We start from the raw sequence: 26,977 nt of genomic DNA, 5'->3' as shown, positions 1-26,977 counted from the left end.
ATTTTTTTTTCTTCCTCTCCACCGGGAATCGAACCCGGGACCCCCCGGTTCTAAGCTCACACGTCAACCACTGTACCAAGGCGGCGGCCAATTTTTTCAATTTTCATGTAAAGTGCACAAATATTGTGGAAAAATCTCTCGTCTCATTTGTTTACCTTTTTTAATCAAGCAAAAGCTTTTCAATTTTCAAATAATTATCTTATACAAATGGTACTAACATCCTCTTAGGTTATTATTTCTAAAACAATAATTTTATTATAATGTGTAAATGTGTTTTAAAAAATATCATTTTGTAAACTCACCATGTTCTTTTAAACAATAAATCTTTTAAAAAATCTTGTAGTTTTTTTCAATACATTCCTTTCAAAAAGTCAAATTACTTACTTTAGTCTTTTTTCACGATAACACTAAAAAAATACACTTTTCAGTACATTTGCCACTAAATTACTTTCTCCATACCATTATTATTTCACATATTATTATGATAAAGGTTCATCCGTAAAATATGGGTGTTCGAGACAATCCAATGCTGTGAGTCGCTTCGCTGGGTCGAATACTAGCATACCCTGAAAATAAATAAAAATATATAGTACTAGCTTACCGCCCGCGGCTTCGCCCGCTTTCTCTAAAACGATTTGAGATTTAAACTATCCTATCTCTCAAGTTGGATCGAACTGCACATGGTGTGCGAATTTTATCATAATCGGTTAAGTGGTTTAGGAGTCCATTGAGGGCAAACATTGTGACACGAGATTTATATAGATTAAAGATATTTTATTGATCAGTTTAAAAATATCTTGTTGGAGAAAATACGAATAATATCTACACTAATATTATAAAGCTGAAGAATTTGTTTGCTTGAACGCGCTAATCTCAGGAACTACTGGTCCGATTTGAAAAATTATTTTGGTGTTAGATAGCCCATTTATCGAGGAAGGCTATAGGCCATATCATCACGCTAAGACCAACAGGAGCGGAGCAATGCGGGTGAAACCGCGGAGAACAACTAATTAATAAATCTATACTAATATTATAAAGAGGAAAGGTTTGTATGTATGTATGTATGGTTTTCACGCATAAACTACTGGACCGATTTTGATGAAATTTGGCACAGACAATATTTAGACCCTGAGAAAGAACATAGGCCATACCTTTTATTGCGAAATATGTACCACGGGCGAAGCCGGGGCGGACCGCTAATAAATAATAAATATTCTTACCTTAATAAGATCTAAAGCTTGCGGGTGTATCCTGGGCAATACATCGGCTAGATCTTGGGGAGGATAGTCCGGGAAGCTGTCCGCTACTATGGACACGTTGTCTGGCCACTCGTGTCGTGGCGGTCTGCCTATTAGTCTGAAAAAAATAAAAAAAATAAGGATATACTATAAAAAAACGAACACACAAACAATCAGTCAATCAATTCTTTGGCATATTATGATATATATGATATATACGTACAGTTCGTTACATATTTTGTAAAATTAAATTGTAATACTGAAATGATTTAAAAGAGCAACTATGGAGTTTCTTGCCGATTCTTCTCCATAGATACTGCTTTCCGAATCGGTGGTAAATGTTAAAAATATGTGTTGACGTTTCAAAAGTGCTTCTCGAAGAAGTCTAATTCAATAAATAAATGTTTAAGTTTGAGTTTGAAACGAGGAATTAGTCAATCAAATGATAGCAAATAAAAAAGGAGTAATGTTAACAGTTATGTATATTTGTGCTTATATGTACATAATATATTTATTTAATAAATGTTTATTTTCTTTCTTTTCTTTTCTAATAATTTAACAAAGTTTATTACTTGAAAGTTCAATAATTTACAGTCTACACTGATACACTACACAATCTCAAGACCCTAGTGAAACAAAACTTACATAAAAATATATAATAACATAAAAAGAAGTCAAACAAACACACAAATTAAAAATTAACATCAAAACAAACAAGTAAAAGTATGTATGTACACATGGCAGTCGCAATCTCTGGAACTACAATTTATTATATGAAAAAAATCCGAGCACACGTGTCAGAAGTGTAACTACTTTGGCAAAATTCGAAGATACCAAAATCGTGGCCTTACTCCATAACGTGACTATGAAATTTTACTCTCAACGCGCCCAAAGAAGTTTCACTTCAATACATATTTTAAAAGAGGAGTGTCAGCAATGAAACTCACCTAAATATACAATGCAGTTGTTCAGAATCACAGGAGCCGGGTAACAAAGGAGTCCTTGTATGCAACTGAGCGAGCACACAGCCACAGGACCATACATCCACTGCGGTGTTGTATGTGACACCGAGCAGGACCTCGGGGGGACGGTACCAGAGGGTCACCACCTTGAAGGGTTTTATAATGGAATAGTGTGATTTATTACTCAATACTTCAATAATTATGTATCTATACTTATATTTATTTCCGTCTTAATAACTCAGCCCCCGGAATCACAGACACAATAGAAAATCTATTGTGTGTAAATCTATGTGATAATATAATGTACCTAATTGAAACATAATATGACCCATTTTATTGCAAGAACTGCATAAGGTTGCTAATATGTATGTAAAAAAGTATTGGTATGCAATAATGGATTTGAATTTATAATATTACTAGCTTTCCGCCCGCGGCTTCGCCCGCGTTTTCAAAGAAAAACCCGCATAGTTCCCGTTCCCGAGGGATTTCTGGGATAAAACCTATCCTATCTCTCAAGTTGAATCGAATTGCACATGATGTGCGAATTTTATTATAATCGGTTAAGTGGTTTAGGAGTTCATTGAGGACAAACATTGTGACACGAGATTTATATATATTAAGATAAAGCTGAAGAGTTTGTCTGTTCGTTTGAACGCGCTAATCTTAGGAACTACTGGTCCGATCTGAAAAATTCTTTCCATGTTAGATAGCCCATTAAGCGAAGGCCATATGCTGTATATCATCTCGCTAAGTCCAACAGGAGCGTAGTAATGCGGGTAAAACCGCAGGGCACAGTTAGTATTACATAAATCTCTAAAAATTTACCACACTAGTCAACTTCATCTCTGTATCATATGTTTTAGCGAGCCCAAAGTCAGCCAACTTCACTCGTCCCGCAGAAGTCACCAATAGGTTATGTGGCTTCAGATCTCGGTGTACTATCCTGTGCGAGTGAAGGAAATCCACGCCGGAGAGGATGTCGTAGGACATGCTCTGGAAATTGGAAAGAATAACATAAATAGTTAAATACAATAACCTTTTTTTTTTATTGTGAGTTAAAATCATGAGTTTCGATACTGCGTGTTTCACCGTACTGTAGATTTTTATCAATATTTAAAAGTATTTGAAATTGAAAGCTAAGAATAAAAATTTAAAACCAGAAAAAAAATTGTAGTTTTAGTTCAGATAATTTATTTACATCTATACTTAATATTATAAAGCTGAAGAGTTTGTGTGTTTGTTTGTTTGAAAGTGCTAATCTCAGGAACTTAGTTACTGGTCTGATTTGAAAAATTATTTCGGTGTTAGATAGCCCATTAATCGAGGAAGGCTTTAGGTTATATAGTATATACCATCACGCTAAGACCAACAGGATCGAAGCCAAGCAGGTGAAACCGCGGGGCACAGCTAGTTTTTGTATATTTTTAAAATTTGTGTCTAGTTTTATCCTACTAATATTATAAAAGTTTGTGAAGATTGTGTAAGCGATCTTAATAATCAGGTTAGTTATAGAACGGCCAGTAAGCATTAGTTAAAATTGAGAGAAAACCATAAAATTGTTTGTAAATGACTATGACTTTCATAAAAAAAACTTATGACCTTCTTATAACTAATACATATTTTAATAACAAAAACTTACTCTAATCCGATTCTCGCTCAGCGGACCAGGTGCTCTCTTCAAATAGGACTCCAGATCCTGTTCCACATGCTCGAAGACCAGGAAAAGGACTAATTGGTGCTCCCGTTCAAGGGACTGACCTCCGTGGCAGACGTCTAGCAATCTGGAATGAAAGAACAGACTTTATAAATACTTTATAAGAGACTAGCTGTGCCCCGCGGTTTCACCCACACTGCTCCGTTCCTGTTGGTCTTAGCGAGATGATATATAGTCTATAGCCTTCCTCGATAAATGGGCTATCTAACACTGAAAGAATTTTTCAAATCGGATAAGTAGTTCCCGAGATTAGTGCGTTCAAACAAACAAACTCTTCAGCTTTATAATATTAGTATAGATTAGAAAATTGGAATATAATAAGATGTTTGATGAAAACACAGACACAATTTTTTTTTCCTTTTCCACATGTTGGTGAAACTATATCTAAGCTATACAGATGATGGCAATCTAGAATCTAAGCATTTTACCATGATTTACCAAGATACCTGAAGAATTTTAAATGTATGGCAGTTTATTTAAAAATTAACTATGTATATAATTTATGTACTCCTACCTCAACAAACTGTTATGAAATTTTGATAATTAGATATGAGAATAGGATACATAGTATTATTAGCATTTATTTATTATTTATTTAAGTTTATTATGCACCAAAACAAGTACATAAAGCATGCATTTACACACATATTATTTCATACTGTTACAAATAAGTGTTCTAACAAACATTTTCCAAGTTACAATCCAATGACGACGTGGTTGGCGCAGTGGTAAACTGCCTACTGAGCCGACGGTCCCGGGTTCGATCCCCGGTCAGGGCAAATATTTGTGTGATGAACTCAATTATTTGTTCTTGGGTCTGGGTGTTATTATCTATATAATATGTATTTATTAAATATTATATTTATCGTCGCCTAGTACCCACAACACAAGCCTTAATTGAGCTTACTGTGGGACTAGGTCGATTTGTGTAATAATGTCCTATAATATTTATTTATTTATTATTTATTTATTAATCATTAAGCTCATTGCTTCGCTCCTATTGGTCTCAGCATGATGATAAATAGTGTATAGCCTTCCTAAATAAATGAGTTATCTAACACCAAAATAATTTTTCAAACCAATAGTTCCTGGGATTAGCGCGTTCAAGCAAAAACACTCTTCAGCTTTATCATATTACTAGAATATAGGTAGTAGATCAAAGACATACCTGACGATATTAGGATGTCTATAAGCCTCCAGTTGCCGCAGGAGTGCTATTTCTCGTAACGTAGACAGCGGGATGCCATCCTCTGTGAGGGCCACTTTAACCTTCTTCATTGCGACTATTTGACCTCCGTTATGTAAGTCCCTAGCTTTGTATACTGTGCCATATGCTCCTGTATATGGTTATTGTATATGAGAAAGTAATTATAAGGATGAAAGCTTCAAAATAAAACATTATAATTGGACTAAATGAATAATTAAGTTTTTGTTTATAAAATATTATGTGAATTTATAATGTGACTAGCTGTAACTCGCGGTTTTACCCGCATTGCTCCGCTCCTGGTGGTCTTGGAGGGATATATAGCCTATAGCATGCCTCGATAAATCGGTTATCTAAAACCCAACAAATTATTCAAATCCGACCAGTAGTTTCTGAGATTAGCGCGTTCAAACAAACAAACAAACTCTTCAGCTTTATAATATTACTACACTATAAGAATGTTACACTTTCAAGAAAGTTTTTAAGTAAAATAAAGTTACCTACATTGTAGAAAAAAAAAAACATTTTTACGAGGTGGTAAGAATAAACTTGAAATTTGATTTCATATGTTATGTATTTATAAAAGCTGTTTTAAACTCAATTATAAACTTAACTTGAGTGAACTATTTAAAGTTTCAAATTATAAAAATAACAAATAACAAAATTGTATGTTTTAAACAGGGGAACCAGTTTCCTTAATAATGCAATGGATTCTAAGCCTTAAAATAAGTGGATATAGCAGAAATTTGAATAAAATATAATCATATAACACAACAAACACTCCCTTGAAAGAGTGGGACGGAGATATCAAGTAATGAGTGCATCTCTCTCTATAACTTGTCGGAATAATCAAAATCCGGGTTTTTTATTTTATAATTTTTACTGCTTATAACCTTACATAAGAACTATTTTCTATGTTTATATGCATGCCAAAATATAGATAATTTTTATGCAAACAATGTATAAATAAAAAAATGCATTGTACACTAAAAAATGCGCGAAATATTTGACCGGCACATGGCGTACATACTAGGTTATGATTAAATTTAAATACTGCACTTTTACAAATACCTGTTCCTATAACGTTCAATTCCTCATATTTCTTAGCTGTTTGGAATAATGCACTGACATCGTTAATCGATGCCATCGTCGGGGGTGTACTGCTACTACTTGCACTAGACATTTTTAAACACCTATAACTTTATCGCTGTATCTAAACTATATTTGAGAACAAAAACACTAACAAACACAACGTCTTCCCGTCTTTACATTGTTATTAAACAAGTTATCATGAACACATTACACATTACAAAAAGTTTTACAAGGACAAACTGTCGTTAAAACTTTTGCGGGGTGCGGGGAAACGGGTGGGTTCTCAAAGATATTCTAAAAACACCTGGCGTATAAACCGGATAAATGAAAAGTCACAGGAGCGATAGTAGTATAAAATATTTAATTGACCTGCTTCACAGACAGTGCTATATGACGATTTTTTTTAAATAGCGCCATCTAGTTCAAATTGAAGTACATATTTATATTTGAATTTGGGCCAGAAACAAGTTGTGTGTACTAAAATTTTGTATTTTTTTTAAGCTATTGCCACAGACTAATAATAATATACTACGTATACAACTATTGCATAGCTTCTATCGCGGGCCTTGAGCGCGGGGACCGAATCCAGAAATTCCGTAACGAAAAAGCCTCACGCTCCCCACTCTGACGGGCACGGAAGTGTGGCTTGAAGGCATGCAATCGGCAGTCCCCGAGTGCCACACGTCTTTTTTTAATTTAATTAACAATCGAGCAGTACCTAAATAAAATTAACGTTAGGTATTGCCCTACAAATGTATAAATTTTTATTCACTTTATTAAATGCACACTAGATGTCTTTCATATAAAAATTACACTTACAGCATATTCAGAATATATCTACAAGTCGTATAACTAGCTGCAGTAGCCAACTAGCCAGAAGTGCAGAGAAATAAAAAATATTTTTATTTTTTACTTCCTAGTTCCTAGTTCCTACCTATAACTAAAAATTTTAATTTTGAATAAACAATAACGTTATTACGGAATACATAATATTATTATTTATTACAAAGAAAATTCCAGAGTTGCGTATTTTATGAACAAAACAATTATTGTTTATTTAATACAATCGAGATTATTGGAGATTCAAATAAATAGAGATCCAAAAACACCAAAAATTATAAAATTAAAATGGCAAAAAGGAATTTTCACGGGCTCGTCCGGGATTTGAACCCGGGACCTCTCGCACCCGAAGCGAGAATCATACCCCTAGACCAACGAGCCACATGTGATGAAGTCGAAATTAAAGATCATTTGATAAAACATATGACGTATAGAATTATTTGAGCAAAATTTTTTTTAAATTATATATTTATTTATGTACTTCATTAATTTAATTCTTAATTTTATAGGAAGATATGGCTATTTTTATTACCATTACTAAAATGATTTTCTCTTAATTTTCACAAATGGTTAATATTTTTTGTTAGGTATTAAAAAAATCCCGCTTTGAATTTATTCCATAAATCGATAAAATGCATGAAATAAAAATCAATATTATCACAATTTTGTAGTAAATAAGAAAACACCTAGCTGTTTTTAGAAAGTTGTTCACGAAAGGAGAAAAAAATTACCGCTATATCACACCCTATATCTATCCTTGTCTTTCATTACTGAATCGCCATTGTTATCTCTGTCTCTCAGGCTTATACGGATTCATTGAATTGAGTCAGTTTACTTCGAGTTGTGTTGCGCGCGCAGGTATTCGTAATATGGCCGATTGTATACGACAGAAAACAGTTTGAAAACTTTTTTAATAAATGAAAATAAAATTTAATGTAATCTAAAAATATTTGTATTAAAATAAGTGAAATATTATTTAATAATTATCAGTTTGTGTAAGCGGAACTTTGTGATGGTGTGGTGAAAGTTACAATTGTGAGAAATAAGAAAATGTGTGACGTTTTTTGCTACATTTAACATACTTTTGATTTGTTTTTTAAAATCATTTATTTACCATTGCTAAAGTAAGTATTTTTACTGTATACCTATCTTATCCTTAAAACATAATTATTTTTTTAATAACAACAGAATCTAAGGTAATACTAGAATTTCCTTTTCCGGTAACGAAGAAATCTTTCAAATTTAAAAACCATCTTTTTTAAAAACAGAATTACATAAGTCATTAATTTTATAATTAGGTAGATTTGTTCTGAGTTAAATAGATTATAATTAATCATTAAATTAAGCTAGAATTTTTTTAACAATTGCCTACCTACATTACATTACTCCTCATTACTCTACTACAGTAGAAAAATATTTTGAAGAATTTATTTACATAAAACTTACCTACCTATTTGTTAATAATTGTTTAAAGTTTCATCATAAAGACAAATTAAATAAAAAGAATACGGATGTGAAACGCATTTGACATAGAATTACGAATGAATCATATTGTTACTTAATTCCATGGACGTATCTTATTTCATACCACCTACCTAATAACTAATTGCAATTTTCACCGGTTCGCTGCCAATCGAAGTACATACAAGGTACCTACATTACCGAATATTTACACAACACAGGTGTGACAGGTAGGTATTTAAGTTTTTCTATCTAGAAAAAAGCTCATTTTCAGATAATAATTATGTGAATATAGGTAAGTAACTAGGTAGGTATTTTTATGTTATGAGTGATGCCCTAAAATCTATACTAGTTTGTGAGTTTGTTTGTTTTTTTGAACGCGCTTATCTCAGGAACTACTGGTCCGATTTGAAAAATTATTTCGGTGTTAGATAGCCCATTCATCGTGGAAGGCTATTAGGCTATTTATCATCATACTAAGACCAACAGGAGCGGAGCAACGCGGGTGAAACCGCGGAGCGCAGCTAGTTAGTGTCCTATATTTACTACGGAAAATGTAACACAGGCTAGTTACTACCTATATGTAGGTACCTAATGTGTTATTTTTTTTTGTGATAAAGCACGGTATGTTCTGCATAGGTATAAAGTTTTATAATTTACTAGGTACATAGCTTTCCGGCTTCCGCCTGCGGCTGCAAGCCTCGCCCGCGTTTTCAAAGAAAACCCCGCATAGTTCCCGTTCCCGTGGGATTTCCGGGATAAAACCTAGCCTGTGTTGCTCAGTGAAGATGCAGCTTTCTAATGGTGAAAGAATTTTTGAAATCGGTCCAGTAGTTTATGCGTGAAAACCATACATACACACATAATTACAAACCTTTCCTCTTTAGGTACCTATTATATTAGTATAGAATCTATAGATATAATTAACAAAGCACGTTTGTATCACCATAATAATTAAACCCACTTATTAACCGTAATAGCTAATTACAACGAAATTAAAATAACACGCCAAAGTATAGATTGAAAAAGAAAATGGCGGCACGTTAGGATTTCTAATTACCATACCTACCTAGATAATCATTGGCGTGACCCGAGTTTCCACCTATGCGTGAAGATAACTTAGTTATCGGTTTACTTGCTATAGGGTAATTGCGCCTGTTCGCGTCCACTTAGTGCAGTTGGAAAGTTTGAAGGAGAAAATAAAAATGTTCCAGAACAAATTTCAACGCAAAATTTATGTAACGTGTTCATTACATAGTCTATTTTAAGATTTACTTTCGATTGTGTTGGAAATATCATGTGGTTTTTATTTATCTAGACAAATAGCAGAATTAGGCGTTTTACCCAGTTCGCGTCCAAAAATTCCAGTTTGCGTCCACCCGTGGACCAGTTCGCGTCCACCAGCTTAGAAAAGGAATTAAGAGTGTATTGGGTGATATTTTATCAGATAAATGCAAATAAAAAATAGATTTTAATGAATTATTTATTTACGAATATAGCTATTTAATAAAAACCGGCCAAATGCGAGTGGGACTTGCACATCGAGGCTTCCGTATTAACCTATTTTTTTCGTATGTTTTAACTGTAAATGATTATTTTTTCAATGTTTCCCTTATTTGTGATATAAGACGTTGCTTCGTACCAAACTTCAAGTGTCTGTATTCACGTAAAGTACCCTGTAGGTTTTGATTCCCTTGCGAATGACGAAATTTGCGAAAATTTGCAGCATAAACGGCTGTATTTTTTGCTTATAAGTTTGATTTTTTCACTGCTTCAAGGGACCGTAGGTTTGAGTATTCAATATATATTTCAGCTTTATACCTCCACGCGTTTCTGAGAAAAAGGGTCTTGACAGAAAGAAAGACCGGCAGACGGACATACTGACGGACGGATATCAAATTGATGATCAAGTCTCATTCACAGAATACACTTTTAAAATGAAAAAATAGCATCAAAATTTGCTAATTTGAATGAAAATTTAAATTATCAACTTGTGGTCTTAGTCAAAAATTTACAATCTATTTTAAATAACACATTTTAACAAAAAATTCATTGCTACGTAATGAAAAACAATGTGGACGCAATATGTTCTATTGTTATGCACTATAGGTATAGTTTGCGCCCACCGTGGACGCAAAATGGAAGTTGTACAAATTCGGTGTAGTAATTCGCGTCCACCTTATTTTAGCTATTAATTGTAAAAGAAATAAGCTGATTTATAATTCATACTATTCCATGTTTTGTTAGCAAAGTAAAGAAACAGTTACATATTCAAAAATTCACATTTAACAATAAGATACTTACCGTCAAACGCGACGCTGCGCACTATTTTTATTTCAAAATCCCGCGCGTTTTAAATAGGATAGGCGGAGCGCAGGCATATTTTGAATATGTGTGCATGTACCTTATACATTGAGGTATTATCGGAAATTTTTCTTATTACAATTTTACTTAAAGTATACTTATTTTCGTGAATTTTCTAAAAGATGTCCGCAAAATGGACGCGAATAGGCAGGTGGACGCGAACAGGCGCAATGACCCTAGTTAAGTTAAAACTTAGATGTGACTTCGATATCTATTGACTAGCTCGAACCCGCGGCGTCACTCGCGTGGTACCCACATGAAAATTAGCCCGAATCGAGACTATAATCTTTATAATATATCTCTATTCTCTGTAGGCCTAGTGTGAGTTTGAATTTTGATCGAGTACGAAACGTTACTATCGCGTCTGCGTCACAGGCCACAGCCGAATTAGTATGGGAAATCGAACAGCGCCCCTAGCGGACGTATGGGGAAGCTTTGATTCCCCATACGAATTTCGCTGTGACGCAGTACCAAATTTCATACAGACCCGATCAACAAACAGACATTCTTACAAACTTTCGCGTTTATAATATTAGTAGCTGTAGCCCGTGCACGACTTGGGCCTTAGCGGTAGAATTGATCAAAATAACAAAAGTACTTGAAATACTGTATAAAGCCATGGACGAATATTGTTTATTGGGTCCATGATAAAGCTAATTTTGCTAAAAGGAACATTGCTTTATTTTAATAAAGAAATAGAACTGCATTTAAAGATTTTCGAATTCACTTACCATCCCGGAGAATCGAACAAGCTAAAAAAAACAAAAACCCTAGGTAGTAGGTATTTCATTCTTCAATTCGATACAAGACTAATAATAATCGCGCACAAAGGGTTCCGTAGCAGCAAATATAATAAACTTATTATTTACAGTTAAATCAACCTATCTCAAAAACTATAAGAGATACTTTGATCAAACCAAAAATCGTTGAAAGAGTTAATTAGCATGCATCACCTCTATTTTTTTTAGAATTTTATACCCCGTAGTTATAAAAATAGAGGGGGGGGGACATACTTTTTACGACTTTGAGAGCTGATATCTCAAAAACCGTTCACTTTAAGAAAAATGTTTTTTAGAAAACTTTATATCATTTTAAAAGACCTTTCCATTGATACCCCACACGGGTATGTACATCGAAAAAAAAAATTTCATCCCTCAGTTACATGTATGGGGGGCCCCACCCCCAATTCTTTTTTTTACTATTTAGTGTCATATTTTTGTAGCGGTTCATACAACACATATTCCCATCAAATTTCATCACTGTAGTACTTATAGTTTCCGAGTAAATCGGCTGTGACAGACGGACAGACGGACAGACGGACATGACGAAACTATAAGGGTTCCGTTTTTGCCATTTTGGCTACGGAACCCTAAAAACCAGCTAAGTGCGAATCGTACTCGCTTACGTACGTACTATGCGGAAACCCCTTAATATTTTAATTTTTAGTATTTGTTGTTATAGCTATTTCTAGCTATTACGGTTTATGAGATACAGCCTGGAGATAGACAGACAGACAGCGGAGGCTTAGTAATATAGGGTCCCGTTTTACCCTATGGATAGGGAACACTAAAAACTGAAAGGAATCCAGTAGAGCTAGCGCGCAAGAGCAACTTTTGTCTCCGCAACTATTTTGTCTCTCCCATCAACTCTATGGGGAGTTGCGTCGCTACGTGAGCGCACTTTCTTACCTACTAGCCCATAGAGTTGATGGGAGAGACGAAATAGTTGCGGAGACAAAAGTTGCTCTTGCGCGCTAGCTCTAAAGCTCTACCTCCAGTTATCAAGAACTTTTCCTCCAGACTTCAGAGCCTATTTAATATTCCCACCCTATGTATTCTTCCAGTGCTAAAGGCTACAAGGGACCTATATATCATTTTTCTATATACATAGATATCCACAAGGGCGTGTGTCTGTAACCCAAATACCTGGGAACCGGTTTAACACCGGCAGTAGACGCATCACCGTTCGCGCGTAATTCCGTTTCAATTAATATGCCTTTATTTACAATATTATTAGTTGCAATATACGATAAATAGATTAAAAAATATTTTTAACTACTAGCTATCCGCCCGCGACTTTGTCCGCTTTCCACTCCATCTATTATAACTAAAAACCGAATTAAATTCCGTTATATAGGTATAAGTTTTTTAAAGATTTAGCATATTGAATACCTGGATAGTTAAAAATAATGTTATACATCATAATCAATAGGTGAAGAGTTTGTTTGTTTGTTTGGACACGCTAATATCAGGAACTGCAGGTTTTAAATGAAAGAAATGTTTTTGTTGAATATTTTATCAATCACATCAAGATGGCTGCACAAATACATGTTGTGGTTTAGCCCGAAAGTGTAACAAACAGATAGACTTTCGCATTTTTAATATTATATTAGAATACACTGCACTGATAACCTCCTTTTATAAAATCGAAATGACTGTGAAACACTATAAAGAACTTTCTATTGCAAATGCAAAACATACAGGCAGATAACGCAAACTTTTCAAACTCAAACCACAGTATTACAATATATAGAGTAATAGATACTATTATAAAGAGGAAAGGTTTGTAATTATGTATGTATGTATGTATGGTTCTCAGTTTTCACGCATAAACTACTGGACCGATTTCAAAAATTCTTTCACCATTAGAAAGCTGCATTTTCACTGAGCAACTTAGGCTAGGTTTTATCCAGGAAATCCCACGGGAACGGAAACTATGCGGATTTTTCTTTGAAAACGCGGGCGAAGCCGCAGTCGGAAAGCTTATGTTTATTATTAGTACTGTGCTCAAACTCAAACATTTATTTATTCAATTAGACTTCTTCTAGAAGCACTTTTGATTCGTCATTACATAATTTTAACATTTGCCACCGATTCGGAAAGCAGTTATAACTTATAGTAAAAGATAAGTGTAACAAGTGATAACTGCGTTAAAAACAACCGACTTCAAACTTGCACTTGCAAAATTTACAAATACCTACATACAAAAATGCTCATAAAATAAAAACTACTGGGCCTATCCGAATAAAATTTTTATGGGACCAATTCGACACCATCCCGCATCGAACAAAAAAAGAATCACGTAAATCGGTTCAGAAACCTCGGAGTAATCGGTGTACATACATAAAAAAAAAAAAATATACCGGCCGAATTGATAACCTCCTCCTTTTTTTTGAAGTCGGTTAAAAATACGGCCGATGCCGGAGATACTCTGAAAGAATTTTTCAAGTCGGACTAGAGTTTCTGAGATTAGCGCTTTCAAACAAACAAACTCTTCAGCTTTATCTAGACACGCGGCAGCGTGTCAAGCCGAGTTCAAGCGAAGAGAACTGGCGAGCAGCAGCCGTGTGTATATTTACACGAACCATTTCGAGCCACTTTTCACCCCCTTATAACTCGAAAACTATTTAAGTTAAATAAACCAAATTTGGTACATATCAAGAGGACCTCAAGATAAACAAGAACCTTAAATTTCATAAATACAGATTAAACAGTTGCGCAGATATTAATATCCAAAAATCGCAATTTTTAAGACTGACTGACTTATAGACATATACAAAACCTAACCCACTTCCAGATGACCTAGAAAGTTCAAATTTTGTAATCAGCTAGGTAATAGTGAGTGTACAAAGAAAAAAATCAGAAAATACTGAATTTATTTGTATTTAATTTTTTTTTCAATGACATTAATTTTGTTTGTATGGAAAAATGGAAAAGTTTAAAAAAATAGAAAATAGTATATTCACCTTACTAGTCTTAAAAAATAGATCAAAACTAGTCAGTGGCCGAAAAAAATTTTGAAATCCATCAATAAATGACTGAGATATAGATTATTGAAGTTTACATATTTTAGCGCGAAACATCTGTAGATTCGATGCGCCTCTGACATCACACTCACTCGCGCTAGTATCGCTAGGGCGGATTACTTCGATTGCATGATTTCTTTATTCAAAACTATTATTAAACGTAAAATAAAAGAAAATTGTAATAAAAATATTGCTCATACAGTTAAAAATAATATATAATTTTACAAATTCACATTTCTTTATTCTTTATTTATGAGTGTTTAGTTTATTTTTAATTTCAGTGTAATGGAAGAAGGCTTTGTCGAAGGTCGAAATGATTTAATTTGCGTAATATTAATATTAATATAAGTGAAACATCTTTAGGCGCGTTTAGAGTAAAATTTCAAAATCTCGTCATGGAGTAAAGCGACGATTCTTCTACAACGATCTTTGCATCTTTTTAATAGTGTGTGTACATATTCACGCTGGATGTTTAGAAAATCATGTAATCTTTTAAACAGAAAACGAGTTTAAAAAATTGCAGATAATGACGGGGCAATGTGCGCTGACATTCATAACATACAAGAAAATATAGAAAATAATACTAAACAAACCATACAAAGAATCCGCAAGAAAAAATATAAAAAAAATCGTATATAAAAAGTATTATATTCATAAAGTACCTAAATCAAATTTGCAGAGTAATTTTCTGTACAAAAAGTAATGATATCCCACCAAAAACATAAATGTAAAAATTGGAGCCGAGTTCAATCGTTGACTTAATTTGCCAAAAAAGAAATGAGATCTAATTAATGTGTGCCAAGTTCTGCAGACAGTCCAGAAATTTATTTATAAAGATGTATTAAGTTCTTAGGTTGACTGAAAACTCAATTGTTTTATTTTCCCTTAGAGAACAATGTTTATTCCAAAATATAACTTTTTTAATTTGAATAATATAATTATTTTCACAAAGCAAACAACTAATGACCTATTGAACCCAATAATTTGATGAGGCTAGTTTTTAGAACTTCACAAAATATAAGTAAAACTAGCCTCATCAAATTTTATAATATAGTACAGATGACGTCGGCGTCGGTCTTTTTTTATTGATAGCTAGTTAGTTACTAGCACAGGTATTAGTCTGTGCTATAAATAGTGAAATTCATTAACACTACAACACACATAACAAGTAAGTACATACCTACAAATTACAAAACATCCTCCCGCCCGTTTGCAAAACCGTAAAACCCGTGTGACGTCACAAAGTTTACGTAAACTCGAATGTAATGTCAAATGATTCACTGTATCCGTATTTTGTAACACCACCAGAGTGTGACAGCCTAGCTGACGATGGTAAAGGTTTTGAACGAAAAATTTCTTTGGTCGCTTCTCGATATTTTTTTTTTTCAATATGTATACCTAGTTCGATTCGGAAGTTAGGCGCAGGTGCGAGTGCGGGTGCGCACGGGTCCCTTGACATCCCGATTACCTCAAATTGTTTTCTGTGCAATCGGTGGGATCGTACGATGTTCCGAGCCGCCATTATGTAGTTTTGTTCATATGGGCCGTAGTTTTTAAATTATATTAAGACCTTTAACTGTAACTACATATTTTGTTGCCTGAAATAAAGAAATTAAGTTTGAATCGCACTGTACTAGGTCTACGGTATAAGTTATCATAATCAAAATTCTGATTTCATAGTTAACTTAAAAATATTCTGTCTAAAAACATGTAGGTATCTAGTTAGTGTTATCAACAGACGTTTCGTTTGCAGTTTGACAACATTTAATGAAAAGGGAAAACAAAGGGCACAATACGTACATACATATTCTTCTTTAAATTCAGTTTGATAAAATTAATGTCTTATATACAAATAGTGTATAGCCAATAACACAGAAATACGAAGATCACCTTGCTTTTAATGAAATTCACTTAAATATTCCCTAAAGCATACAAAATGTAGGTATTTTCTATTCTCCCTCACTGTAGAGTGTAGACTGCTTCCAAGCCAGAGGTCGTGGGTTCGATTCCCACCCATGGCAAATACCTTTTGTAGATGTTTGCTGTATGGGTGTTAATTATGTATATGAGTACATATTTATATTCAAAATTATATATTATGTATGTTCATTTGCCATTTGGTTTCCATAACATAAGCGATAGCTTAGTATGAGATATCCTACCGTGTGTGAAAATTGTCCTGAAATATTTATTTATTTATATTAATTATTCGACCTCCTAGCCTAGTCTAGCACAATCTAGCTACATTTCCAATCTAGACACATTTAGTACTAAATAAACATTTATAATCAACAGTTGGAAGGTACGTCTCGTAACGGTACGACAGGTGACGCGTGACCTACATAGTTTAGTTACGTGCGTAAAGTGGACTTATGAATAACTAGCTGGAACCCATGGCGTCACTCGTAAATAGTAGCCTATTTGGTAATTGAGATAATAATGTTATCTGCAAATCTTGGCTGAACTTAGCCCAAGACAGGGACAAGTGGCATTCTTTGGGGGAGGCTTTTACCCGTACGGGGTCCATATAGAAACCTACCTAGTACTTAAATTGTAACTGAAACTGTAACTATATCTTATGGATAAAATAAAGCTTTATTTATTTTATTTATTTAATCTTATCTGCAATGATAGAATAAGTAGAAAGTGTAAAAGTTAGCGCTCGAAATCGAAATGTGGCTAATTACTAATTAGTAATTACTAATAAAAATAGTGGCTAATTAGCCACTATTTTTGCTTAAGTTGTCTCTTTCGCTCATCTACACTAATATTATAAAGAGGAAAACTTTGTTTGTTTGTTTGATTAGACCCATGGAGGACGGACCCATGGAGGAGACCCATGGAGGGTTGTCGCGTAAAAACCACAGGACAGTCTGTTCTTTGGCATAACTATTATGATATATTATGTAGTTAGATATAAGTTACATATTATGTAATATTGACATGATTTTAAAAGAGCAACTAACTATGGAGTTTCTTGCCTATTCTTCTCCATAGATACTGCTTTCCGAATCGGTGGTAAATGTTAAAAATACTTGTGTAATGACGATTCGAAAGTGCTACTAAATAGTAGTCTAATTGAATAAATGAATGTTTGAGTTTGAGTTTGATTGTAATGAATAGGCTCATAAACTACTGGACCGATTTTAAAAATTCTTTCACATTCGAAAGCTACATTATCCACGTGTAATATAGGCTATATAGTTATCATCATGCTAAGACCAACAGGAGCGGAGTAATGCGGGTGAAACCGCGCGGCACAGCTAGTAATATACAAGACAGTAAGTACATAAGAAAACTTTATAAATATGTACTCTGTTTATACATTAGTCAATCGTGATAGGTACCTACAGTTAAACATAGCGGTTTCGATCAAATATTTGTGATGCGTATGTCCTGGTATGCTGACCTGAATAGCTAGGACATTATTTTTGTGTTGCCAAGTGTTGAATTTAATTAAATTTTTGTTCATTATAAACAATCGTATTTAACTAAGGACGTTGTAGTACTTACAGCGTATATTTCGTTTCATTAAATACCTAATTCATGCGAATAAGTAGGAATAAGTAGGTAAATGTTAAAAATATGTAAGTATTGAAGATTCAAAAGTGCTTCTAGAAGCGTTCCAACTTGCAGATCAACTCTCGTTTCAAACTCGCCAGTATTTCGCTTATTAAAAACCTACAATGAACTCCTCACTAAAGCTCCGAACCTAATGTCCAAAATAACAAGAAAAACTGGACTATTGTATCTAAGCTATTGTGTTTAATTCTCACTCATAATAGCTTGATGATAATATTATAAGGCTACCCTTTCTCGATTAAAGGACAATCTTAAACTGAAATGATTATTCAAATCTAGTAAATGGGATCAGTATGGTAACGGGTTCAAACAAAAAAACTTCAGTTTTAGTACATATAGATTGAGTTACTCAGTTTATGTCACAGTTATACAGTATTTAGTACGTGTAGTAGTTCGATAACCAAACATAATGATGGGTCAGACGGTGACCGAATAATAAATTTGATTCGCACATGCGGACAAACCCTGCATATTAAGTTGTAGTATAAATTAACTGTATTTGATAATATGTAAGTTATTATGTGAATTTTTATATGGGCTGTAAGTAATGGGTGTGATAATTTGTGAAAATATATATTTTGTATTTTTGTGTTCGCGTGTTGTCTGGTAGAGATAGCTTCATTAATAATACTTCTATACATTTTAACTGTACTATTTTCGTTTACGATTATGTTCATTTAGCATAATTGAATTCACGTGTATTTTTCTATATGAAATGAAAAATGAAAATGAAAAAATATTTAATTTATCAATATGAGAAGAATTTTCTATAGCTTATTTCACGTTGTGTTTGTGTTAACATAAAAAGAAATAAGTTGTATATAATTTATCACGATGATTATCGTAGAAATATTAAGATTAGTGATAAAGTACTTAAGTTCTTCTGATAAACATTGTAAAAAATCAAATTTGTTTACAAACACTCGCTACATAACAATTCTTATTGTAATTTTTGTTTACAGATAACACACACAAATGTAACAGCGAATGAACGTGGATGCACATGACAGATGTGTCAAACTCGCGTTTGACAGTTAAAGCAAGATGGCCGCTGGGAAATGGCGGGCGCGGGGCGGGATTGGCGCGGTTTTGTTCGCTATACTTATACAGGTTATAAATGGTGAGTGTTAATTAATTTTTAAATGATATAATTAGGTACTAAAAGTTGGAGTTTGTTAAATTTCTATCGTATTTGTTTTTTTTTTAACTCTCTCTCTATCCGCGACTTCACTCTCGAAGTACCTACCCGCGACTTCACTCTCGAAGTCTCGAAGTACCTACCCGCGAAGTAAATAATAGGTAGTGTCAATGACCTCTATTTGTCAAATATTTAAAACGTATTCGTAGACTGCATAAATGTATATTGATCTACCTTCATATATTTTAAAAAGGTAAAAAATAAATGATTTCGCAATTTTTTAGCATCCACATAGCAGAGTCAAAAAACCTATTAAAACATCTTACAGCGATTGAAATATGGTCGTTTAAAATGTTATTGGTACAAAAGATATCTTTTCACGTTTTAGGGTTCCGCATTTAAGCTTTTAGATTGAAGCGACTTAACACTTTCCACTTTCCAGTAATATACATACTTTGAATCAATTTTAATATGCAAAATGTTATGTAACGCTATTTAAATTCAAAATTTACAAAGTTCCTCTTCTTACAGGTCGATATAAAATATTTATTGGTCTTTCTTATTAAAACTACTGATAATATTCGCGTAGAAGGTATTCAGATAAATAACTGCCGTTTATACACTCATATAATATAGTCTATATCTGGCTACTAAACGAACTTAAGTTTGACCTTCCAATAAAAAAAAATATACAGAACCCGCACCTCATTACTCAAATTCGTGCTTGACCAAATGCTATACCGTATCAAATTTAGTTGTAATAGCCGCTGACACGTTCAAGGACTGTGCCAATGACCTGATCCGCCATTTTGTTTCTTTCATTTAGCTAGAATTTGAGACATTTTAAAGTTATAAACACAATGTATGCAAAATGGACGAAAGTCTGGTAATTGCCTGACTACAGGAGAGCGAGATGAATTTTTTTTATGCCGGTATGGCCCACATTACGATTGCTTATGTAGTCAATGTTAGCAAATAGGTGTAGATAGTTACAGTGAAACCTGGTTAAGTGAGACATCAAGGGACCTGCAATGTCGTTTCACTTATAGAGGTATTCCACTTACCCAGTGTCTCAGATATACAGGTATAAATAAATATCTGTCTTATTTACAGAGGGTTCCATTAATAGAGGTGAGAATACAGGTTATTTCAGTTATACAGGTGCGATCATTAAATAAAATACATGGTAGGGTAGAGAATAAGAATGAGTAAACAAACAATGTTATCTCAGTTACAGAGGTTTATGCATATAAAATTTAGTTAGTCTCAGTTATAGAGGTAACTATGATGATAAATCGAAAGAACAAATCCCAGATATAGAGGTTTACCTCGTCCCACTAACAGAGGTAATTCAGTGCCAAAGTGTCGGGACCTCAGCATGAGTTCCAGTTATGGAGGTTTCTCACTTATCCAGGTCCCACTTAACCATGTATTAGCGCTCCGGAAGTGGCACGTCCAAATGTGGCGAATAAGCTACTATTTACCTTACCTTTACCTTATTATCGTTTTATATTATTTTAGCATCTCAGTGAACCGAACAAAACACAACAAAAACTTTACCTAAGTGATTGAGCCGTTTTCGGCTTTTTGTGACTCAGTCACGATAGTTGATTTTATTATGTAAGAAGGTACTTATTTATTTTTATTTTGATACACGAAACTGTCGAAGACTCTCAAAAACAAAAAATAAATAAAATACGCTACAGATTGAGCTCCTGCAAAAATTTTGGTAACGTAATTTCGAAAAGATCCTTCCTGTTTTAAATTAGTTGATAAGCACACCATGAACAAAATTTTGTATGTTTGTATGCAATAAATGATTTGAATTTGAAAGTTGTCAAAGTGAGATGGCATGATTCAACTATCGTGAGCAAAAAAGAGACAAAATTAAATTGTGGCTAATGAGCTACTGATATTGTCACGTGCCAATCCCGGATCACTTATTTAACTATAACTTATTTACACTTCTTTACTTAATTATCATTATTTTATATTTTTAAATTTCGTTAGGAACAGTTAATAAATACATCGGATTACAATTAAATCCACAAGATATTAATCCACCATGCGCGTGCGCAGAGTATTTGGAAAACGAAAGCCGGTGAAAGTAAGATGGCGGCCGTCTAATTTCATTTGAGCTGTACGCGTGCTTGCGTAAGATTTTGAAGTATTTTATGTGTATGCAATTGTAATTATGTCGTTCGTTTTTGTTCACGTTATTTATATTTATGATAAATGGCATGACCGGATTGAAAAGAGCGTGTATGCCGAGCACACGTGTCAGAAGTGAAACTTCATTGGCAATATTAAAAAATACCGAAGTCGCCTTACTCAATGACGTGACGGTATTGCCATGCACGACCTTGAAATTTTACTCTCAACGCGCATACAGAAGTTTCACATCAAAAATTTTTTCTTCGTAAAGTTCCTGATTCATTGAACGCATAAAACAAAGATTAATCCAATTTGGTGCAGCCGTTTGGTCTTTTTAATAGGTAGATAGAGTGATTCTCGAGAAGGTTTTAGTATATAATTTATTACAGTTTTGACAAAGCGAAGCCGCGGACAGAAAACTAGTATACTATAGCTAGTGTCTAATCTGTGACTATAGTGATTTGTCCCGTCCGACTAGGGCCTTTCCGGCCTCCTCCACTCAAGCGACAGCCCAAGCCGAGAGACGCCCTTGCGCATGTCGATTGTCGCTACCAGGGTGAATCTTCAGTTCACCCACGCGTCCGCGTTAAGATGTAGGAGCCCTTCTGGCTAACATCGAGAGAAACCACTAAAAAAAAAGACGTGTGGCACTCGGGGACTGCCGCGGTAAAGCTATTGCATAGCATGCTTTCAAGCCACACCTCCGTGCCCGTCGGAGTGGGGAGCGTGAGGTTTTTCGTTACGCAATTTCTGGATTCGGTCCCCGCGCTCAAGGCCCGCGATAGAAGCTATGCAATAGCTTAAAAAGTGATTTGTGAAGTCTTCACAAATCACAGTGTGGTATTCCACACACCAACAAAAAAACAGTATTCTATATAAACAAGTGTATCCAATAAAGAATGCTTAAAGAAATGCGAAGACATCGTATAACATGGTATAACTGTTCAACAATGATGAAGTAACGGTATTTAGAGTATTTATGGCGTGGTCCTATAAGAATAGATTTTTTTCGAGATGTATGCTGTTTTAACGGGTTTAAAATTTAAATTTTAAATGCGATTTTTGCTAATTAGGTTTGCACGAAAAAAAAACAAAACTAAAACATAGGATATATTTTCTTGTGTTTAATTTTTACGCGAGTATTATACGTTTAGAAATTAAAAATTTTAACGGATTTAAAACGGGATTTATTCATTAAACTTTATATTCGCCGCGAAGTGTGCGAAACGTCAGGATAATAATATAAAGATAAATCGCGTTTAAAATCCATTAAAATCTAAAAATAAAACAGGATGACGGAGTAGTTAAATGCAATAATGTTAAATTAATACGTAACTAGTGATAAAATTGATTTATGAATAATATTGTTATCAAATCCGTTAATTTTCATGCGATACCTTCACGTTACTCACAATAAAACGATGCTCTGAAGTGGTATTCACAATTTTCCGAATTACCCGACATCCGGAATTCCTCGAATGCACTATATACCTATGCTTTCATATAGATAGCATAACTAGGGATGCAATACAAACGTAATATTCGTGAGAAGTTGTTGTAGCTTAGTTTGTAGCGAATAATAATCAAAACAAATAAATATTTATTTATACGTCCTATCAAACAAACATATTATTAATTCATTAAAATCAATACCACCACTTACCATACTGGTACAGTATAATCTGTGTCCAACAATGCCATATTAGCATAGAATAATCACACAACAGATGCGACACCAAGTGAAAGCGCAGTTATTGTTACAGTCATTATATCATAGTTCCGGGTTCGATTCCCGCCGTGGGTAAGTGTAGCGCGGATGTTATACGGGACTTTTCTTTGCTATAGTGTCCCGTTGGAATAATTGTTTAATTGGATGCTTGATTGTATGATCGTGTTACTAGTTTGGTAATGTGGCTTCGCGTGTGTATTTTGTTTTTATATGATATGTGTGTAAATTATTGTCTTTAATTTTTGTAATATAGCGGTCGTATTTCGGTTTTTGTACACGTATTTTGTTCACTCATTCAATTTTTCTTTACTGTAGGTATGAATTTAAATTTAAAGGTTACCCTCAAATAATAAATAACAATTTATTACTCTACAATCCAATCGATAGAATTAAAACATTTTTTTATTATTTATGAGTTAGTTGTGTTTAATTATTATTATTTATTCAGTCATATACATATTACGGTATAATACTTACAGTGCATTACATTGTCGTACTCTATTATTTATGTAAATCTATGTACAGTTTAATAAACGCGCCACTATTATGCTACAATCAATATTTAAATGACCTTGTTCGTACTTCCAGGTTACGAAGAGATCTACACCATATCGCAGTTGTCACCTAAATCAGCATCAGACGAGAGATCACACCAAGATGTCGTCCGAACACAAGTAGAGAACATTGCATTTAGAATAGAACCTAGTGCTAAGTACGATGACCAATTGGATTTCACGCCTGAAAACATCATCGATGATGAAGAGAAAGAAAACAATATTGTTCTAGAAAGATCGATCGAACCTAGTAGAGGTTCAAGGTCAATAAACGTTGAAGAGATACCATCAACGAACAACAACGAAATCGACAACGAAATACAATCGCACAATAAGAGAAAGTACTACGAAATATTACCAACGAAAACTATAGATTACTACAGGGATGATGGAGCCATGCTTCTATCATCCGGCTTCGGCGATAAATTAGACTTTAAGTTTCCGGGGGAAGGCAAGAGGGCTCCGAAGGGGCGTGCACTAGCACCGTCGGAGCCCAAAATTCGGGCGAGTGCAGTGCAACCTATCTTCGCGACAGCCACCCTTAAAGAACAGGGCAGACAAAACACGGAAATACAAAACATAATAACTGGTATAGTCAAGCTTTTGAACGGTAATGTGAACGTTCAAGCGAATTCACAGCTACTAAATGGACGGCCTCGACCAATGGCGTCTAGGATAAACAACCGTGGTCCGCCTCGCATATCTGACGTGCCTCCCATGCCAGATTTCGATAAACCCATCACGCCACCCTCCCATTCTTTCATCCCAACCAAAACACCTCCTCCCTATCCTTTCGATCGACCTCATGGTGTCAATTTACCAGATCAAATTGGTCCACCCATGAATCGACCCTTCCACAGACCAATACCACCTTGGCAGAGACGGCCACGACCTCCGAATAGACGTCCGAACCCTGGAGTTCCAATGTACAAGCCCACTCTACCTCCACTCCCTGATATACCAGATATAGATGAGAAAGAAGAAATAGCAAGCGAAAATGAGAGTAATTTAGAAAATAAAATACACCACGATGAATTTTTACCACATATACCCGTAGAAACAACAACAGAACTGAAAAATGTAACAGAAGTAAGTGAAAACGAGCCAACAACTGAAACAACAACCACTTCAACAACAACAACAACAGAATCGACGACAACAAGCACAGAAGCAACAACAAAAACAACAGAAAAAGTAACAGAGACAACTCAGAAAGCGACAACAGAAAAGCAAACGGAACCAACTACAAAAACAACAGAAAGAACAACGCCAACAACACCAAGAACAACAGAGAAAACTGAAACAACAGTTAAAACAACGGAGAAACCGAAGACAGAGAAGCCAAAAGATAAGAAAAAAGATACATTCGATAAGGAAAAGAAAGATAAATTCAAATTGAATGAGGTTACGGAGAAACCGATCAAAAATGAAACTATAATAGATTTAATAGAGCCTTCTATGAGTGAAGTTACGCCAGGCTTTATAGTCCCCACTCCGACTGAAACTTTGGGGGGTAGTACGGCCTCTGAGTCGTCAATTTCTGTAGCTATAGAGAAAACATCGATCAATACACAACCTATACCAAGTAAGTTTAACTATTTAACTGTAATTTCCTTAATTACGTGTTAGTAGTCTTATTTGATATCTCTATTAACGCCATCTGTTAGAAAACAAAAGAGTTTACATTACATCTAGCGTCATAAATCTTTGCATGACGCTAGATTGATTTGGATAAATAAGTTGATGCATTAAAAGGTATGCAGTATTCATTTTTTAATTATTTTTAATAATAATTATTGCCTACTATGTTGAAAATTTATACAAAATTAAGTAAGTTTGTCCGTCTACTTTTACTAAGCTACTAAGCTAAGCTACGAAATTACGCCACCGATTGTCCAACCAAAATAAATTTGTAATTTTTAAACATGATAATTTAAGCCTACATAATTTTTTTCACCATTTTTTTTAAATCCTAGCGTCCCCCTCCATACCGTACTCTCCATACCGCCCGCGACCAGGCATAGTACTAGACGATACCGACTTCAAACCGCACGGTACAAGGTTCAGACCGGAAGCGTCTGTGATCACTGCCGACACACGCTTGCCCGGGTATGGGGAGATATTCGATGTCACTGTGTCTGCTATACAAGGGCCGGGGGAGAAAGGGGGGGCAGGTGAGATTTTTTGGCAATTTTTTTTATTTTGATATTGTTTTTTTAAGTGTAAACAATTCAATATGAAATAGAGTCGAATAATATACAGGAATATTTAATAAAATGCCAATGATATTAAAAAATAGTTCTTCTCATTATTTAGATAAAAAAAATAATATTAATTACTAAACGTAATATAATAAAGAGAAAAAAATAAGCATTATAATATTATGTCATGAACAGAATGATTATTTAAAGTTGTTCTACTGGTCATGTTATGTCAAAAAAAAACCAAATAGGTACACTATTAATTGTTTTTTTTTATTCATACTGTTTAATGTCATATAATATCTTAACTACTCTATACTATAGAATAACATTTATAATTTCAGTGCACATAGAAAACATAAACATAAACGAACACCACGACGACATAATCGTATCACCGTCCGGGGAACAGGGATTCGTCTCAATAGATGGAAAACGGACTTATCTCAATTTATTCGATACTACGAGCAGTATAAGTCCTACCAGAGTGCAGACACCGGTACATACTAGTAAGTATTAAAATAATAAATAAATAAATAAATAATATTTCGGGACAATTTTCACACACGACACGATCTGATCCCATACTAAGCTTTCGCTTGTGTTATGGAGACCCGATGGCTGATAAACATACATATATAATTTTAAATAAATACTTATAGAGATAATTAACACCCAGACACAGAGCAAACATCTATGTTCATCACACAAATATTTGCCCAGGGTGGGAATCGAACCCACGACCTCTGGCTTGGAAGGCAGGGCCATTACCAACTAAGCCAATCGGCCAGTCAAAAGAAAGAACTTGTAATTTTACTCTCAACGTGCTTACAAAAAAAAAGAAGAAGAAGAAAGAAGAAAAGAAGAAAGTTCAAAGAAGTTACACTTCAAAATGTGATATTATAATATGTACGTACATAAAAACAGCACATTTTAGTA

General features: G+C 34.2%; 2 protein-coding genes and 1 non-coding gene across 3 annotated transcripts in view; 1 reads left to right on the top strand and 2 right to left on the bottom strand.

Moving 5' to 3' along the window:
• Positions 1-25: 25 nt before the first annotated feature.
• LOC123704180 (cyclin-dependent kinase 4) lies at positions 26-6,503 on the bottom strand. Its single transcript, XM_045652491.1, has 7 exons — positions 6,190-6,503; positions 5,083-5,251; positions 3,840-3,981; positions 3,026-3,193; positions 2,186-2,346; positions 1,221-1,356; positions 26-566 (listed from the first exon to the last, which is right to left on the bottom strand). The coding sequence occupies exons 1-7, from the start codon at positions 6,299-6,301 to the stop codon at positions 480-482; spliced, it is 975 nt and encodes a 324-aa protein (XP_045508447.1). The 5' UTR covers positions 6,302-6,503; the 3' UTR covers positions 26-479.
• Positions 6,504-7,359: 856 nt separating this feature from the next.
• Positions 7,360-7,431, bottom strand: Trnap-cgg. The gene has a single exon. It is a non-coding gene; the product is annotated as a tRNA-Pro (tRNA).
• A 465-nt stretch (positions 7,432-7,896) lies between these two features.
• The window catches only part of LOC123704179, a 39,175-nt gene continuing 20,094 nt past the window's right edge, over positions 7,897-26,977 (top strand). The window contains exons 1-5 of the mRNA XM_045652489.1: positions 7,897-8,174; positions 19,225-19,382; positions 23,872-25,422; positions 25,814-26,011; positions 26,383-26,547. Coding sequence (XP_045508445.1) covers positions 19,307-19,382; positions 23,872-25,422; positions 25,814-26,011; positions 26,383-26,547 — 1,990 coding nt within the window. The 5' untranslated portion in view covers positions 7,897-8,174; positions 19,225-19,306. The remainder of the gene's footprint in view (positions 8,175-19,224; positions 19,383-23,871; positions 25,423-25,813; positions 26,012-26,382; positions 26,548-26,977) is intronic.

This window comes from Colias croceus, chromosome 28, assembly GCF_905220415.1.
Source record: "Colias croceus chromosome 28, ilColCroc2.1".
Classification (NCBI taxonomy): domain Eukaryota; kingdom Metazoa; phylum Arthropoda; class Insecta; order Lepidoptera; family Pieridae; genus Colias; species Colias croceus.
Note: the sequence above shows the minus strand (reverse complement) of the source record. Positions and strands in the feature narration are given on the sequence as shown.